The 4,211-nt window shown below is 42.3% G+C and overlaps 1 protein-coding gene across 1 annotated transcript in view; it reads left to right on the top strand.

Annotated features, from left to right (window-relative positions):
* MELK (maternal embryonic leucine zipper kinase) overlaps positions 1 to 4,211 on the top strand; it is a 61,722-nt gene that overhangs the window by 20,658 nt on the left and 36,853 nt on the right. Inside the window, 1 exon segment of the mRNA XM_015560460.1 lies at positions 1,943 to 2,041. Within this exon segment, the coding sequence (XP_015415946.1) occupies positions 1,943 to 2,041 (99 nt within the window).

Genomic DNA, 4,211 nt, shown 5'->3' with positions numbered 1-4,211 from the left:
GAGGAGGTGGGGTCTTAGGGAGTCACCAGGGTGGAGCAAACAGAAGTGCCTGCCAGTCAGCCCTGAGACTGAGGAGGTCCCAGCACAGGAACAGTGATCCCTGTGAGCATCTCTGTCTAGGAGAAAGCTGTCCCTGAGTTCCTGCCCTGATGCCAGACAATCTAGTTCCTCCTTGTGTGTGTCTGTGTTCCTCAGAGCTTTGCCCTAGTGCTGGTGCTCAGAGGAAGCAGGAGTTTGTAAATTCAGTTCATGGTGCAGGCCTTTTAAGAGGAGCAGCTGGGTTTCCAGCAGCCTCTGTGTCACTGAGCCCCAATCTGCACTGGTTTTTACAGCTTGTAGTTCTTACTGCCTGTAGGGACTTCTTTCCCCAGCTCTGGAGCCCTGGGCGGGGGTCTGGTGTGGGGCTGGGACCCCTCACTCCTCTGGACTGCCTCCGCGAGGCGATCTCCCTCCCCATTAAAAAAGCGGCACATCTGGGTTCCGGACCAGCCCGTTCTGTGCCTCTGCACCTCCTACCAGCCTCAATGTGCTTTCTTCTTTACTTCACTTGTAATACGTCCACTCAGCCAGCTTTCCCGTGGTTCTGGGTGGTAGTTGTTCTGTATTTCAATTGTAATTTTGATGTGGTTGTGGGAGGCAGCGAGTACAGGTGTTTACCTATGTTGCCATCTTGGTTCTCTCTCCTTAACCATTTATTTAATCCTCACCTGAGAATATGTTTATTGATTTTAGAGAGAGATGAAGGGTGGGAAAGAGAGAGAAACATTGACATGAGAAAGAAAAAGTGATTGGTTGCCTCCTGTACACACCCCGACCAGGAATCAAATCTGCAACCTAGGTATGTGCCCTGATTGGGAATTGAACCCAAAACCTTTTAGTGTATGAGATGACACTCTAATCAACTGAGCTACCCAGCTGGGCTTTTCTTGTCCATTTTAGTTTGATTTTCTATCCTTTTTTTGCTCTTTTTACCTCTTAAAATTTTCCTAAGGCTCAAAGGAGGGTGGGAGCTGTGACTTAGCCAACAGTGCTGTCATTATTGACAAAGACCAAATTCCGCTTGTATAAGTAGTTAGTGCTTAGGACTCATGGGACACCTGGATATCTTATATAAAGGTTAAGCTCCTTTCTGGGATTTTGAGATTTGTAGAGCTGTTTGTGCTGGCAGGCTCATTTCTGCCCTCTATATTTGAAAAATCAATCGTTGAACTTTATTAAGGTTTCTGTATATAGAGAGGACTTTGCAGAGCAGCTTATCACATTTGCAGATTATCAGTAGTAAATTTTAAGACTTGTTTTGACATCCTCATGTGTGTTTACATAACCCTCATATGTAATAAACCTTCAGTAAGGATTGTAGAATTATCTTTCAGAACCAGAGACCTGCAGATTCCTCCTCCTTTTCCTTATTGTGCCTAATCCAGCCCAGTCAATTGGAAATTATCTATAATAATAAAAGCATAATATGCTAATTATTGGACAGCCGAACGACCTTCTGGACAAAGCCATGGTGGTGGGGGCCAAGGCAAAGGCGGTTAGGGGTAATCAGGCAGGCAGGCAGAGGGGTTAGGGATCATGAGGCAGGCAGGCAGGCAGGCAGGCAAGCAAGCGGTTAGGAGCCAGCGGTCCCGGATTGTGAGAGGGTGCAGGCTGGGCTGAGGGACCCCTCCCCACCCACGCACAAATTTCATGCACCGGGCCTCTAGTTTTCTATAAAGCATTAGAATCCAGTATTAAAGGAGAGTGCACTGAATTGGATGTCAGGTGGCCTAGGTGACTTTGGATGAGTATTCCTTTCTGGGCTTTAGGTCCCCTGTCTGTAGAACAAGCAGGTTTAATTGGATGATCTGTGAGGATTCTGTAATTCTATTACGTGTACTGCCATTTTCAAATATGTTCTAAATTTTCTTTTTGGAATTATTTATTATTTTCTCCCTCTCAGGCAGATGTTTGGAGCATGGGCATACTCTTATATGTACTTATGTGTGGCTTTCTACCATTTGATGATGATAATGTTATGATTTTGTACAAGAAGATTATGGTGAGTACTCCAAGGTATAAATTTCATTGTAAAAGTTTTCTATACTGCATATTAAATACTTCTACTTGTGAAAGTACAAAAACAGGCAAAAGTAATGTATGCTGTTAGAAGTCGAGGTAATGGTTACTCTTTGGAGGTGAAAGTGCCTGGAAGAGGGGCATGGGGCTTCGGTTCTGCCTTGATCTGGGTGCTGGTTATACTTGTGTATTCAGTTTTTGAAAATTTATCAAAGTATACCCTAATATGTACTTTTCTATATATTTATTATAGTTCTTCAATAAAAAGCTTAACAAAACAAAAAATTAAGGGAAAGTAAACATGTAAGATGATTTTCCTGGTAAGAGTTTTTGTTTTGTATCCTGAAATGATGCTTTAGTTAGTTGCTGTGTTAAAATAAAATTTTCCTATAAAATAAGAAAAACTTTCTTTTTGAAGGTAAAATATTTGGTTCTAAGGGATAATAAAACCAAGCTTTGTTAAATCATACGTGCTAGAGAGAGAAAGTAGATTTGTGGTTATGGGGTTGGGGGAAAGGTGGAGTGGCAGTAGGGAGTGAATGCTGATGAGTATGGGATTTCTCTTTGGGGTGATGATAACATTCTGTCTGGAATTAGTTATGATGGTTGCACAACTTTGTGAATGTACTAAAAACCACTGACTTGTATACTTAAAAGGGTGGATTTTATGTTGTGTGAATTATACCATTCAATTAAAAAAATTTCCCTAACTGGTTTCGCTCAGTGGATAGAGCATCGACCTGTGGACTGAAGGGTCTCAAGTTTGATTCCGGTCAAGGGCACGTGCCCAGGTTGTGGGCTCAATCCCCAGTAGGGGCGTGCAGGAGGCAGCTGAGCAGTGATTCTCTGTCATCTCTGATGTGTCTATTTCTCTCTTCCTCTCCCTTCCTGTCTGAAATCAATAAAAATATATTTTAAAAAACCACCCCAAAATCAGATATAGCAAGGAAAATGGTAAAATTCTTTTTAAAGAGTTAATATTTAAAATGTTTTTTAATGCCCGGCCAGCATTGCTCAGTGGTTGAGCGTCAACCTATGAACCAAGAGGTCATGGTTCCATTCCCAGTTCTATCCCTGGAGGGATAGAAACATCAATGATAAGAGAGAATCATTCATTGGTTGCCTCCTGCATGCCCCTACTGGGGATTGAGCCTGTAACCTGCGTATGTGCCCTGACTGGGAATTGAACTGTGACATCCTGGTTCATAGGTCGACGCTAAACCACTGAACCACGCCAGCTGGGCAAAGAGTTAATATTTAAGGCAAGCTAGCAAAAGAAGATAGGCAAAGGTGAAGAAAGGGCACCATACTGAGTCTGTAGCAAACCAGGGTCAAACCAGCAGAGCAGTGTCTCTGAGTGCGTCTTGAATTCAGTTCTGTTGAACAAATGTTTCCTGAAGGTCTTTGTGTGAGATGCTGAAAGGTTGTGAACAAAGATCTATGAAACTTGATCATTGTTCACCAGGACTTGCTTTCTTGTTGGAGACAGAGCCAAGGCTATCTATCTCAAAAGGGCAAGAGGTCAGGGATGCCATATTATAACAGGGATAAATGAAGGTGATACAGGAGTTGGCATGGGATTTGAAAGGAAGTGAGGTTTGAGCAGGGCTTTAAAAGAAGGGTAAAAATGTTTCCAAAACGGATGTGGGACAGAACATGCCTGGTGGAGTAGACATAGAGGCATTAGATGGGAGAAGCATTAAGAGAAACGGTGAGAGGTTTACTGGTATGTGGCTGGACTATTGGGTTTGTAACACTGTTTAGGTAGGACACCACCTAAATCAACTGTCATTTCTGGGGATGTGCACAAGTTGAGAGTCCCAGGAGGCCCATTGCATATGTGATAGAAGTCTAAGGACACTAAGTTCAATCTTCAATTTTAAAATTTATTTGACTATGTAGTTTTCCCTATATCCCACCCTGGGAATTGTAGTAAAAAATTTCTAATATTAATGTAACCGCCATGATCATAGTCACTAGTGTTAACCTAAAAATAAAAGGCCAAAGTGAAAGGTAACAAGCATTTATTTGAGATAAAAAAAGGAAGTTATTTGGGAAGCACCGATTCAGGCAGAAACCCAAATAGTGTTCTGATTATAAGGCAAAGGGAAGGGGTAGTTATGAGAAAGGTAAGGGGAACAATTACATCAGTA

This window comes from Myotis davidii, unplaced genomic scaffold (genome assembly GCF_000327345.1).
Source record: "Myotis davidii unplaced genomic scaffold, ASM32734v1 scaffold534, whole genome shotgun sequence".
In the NCBI taxonomy this organism is placed as follows: domain Eukaryota; kingdom Metazoa; phylum Chordata; class Mammalia; order Chiroptera; family Vespertilionidae; genus Myotis; species Myotis davidii.
This window is presented reverse-complemented; position numbering and strand designations above follow the sequence as displayed.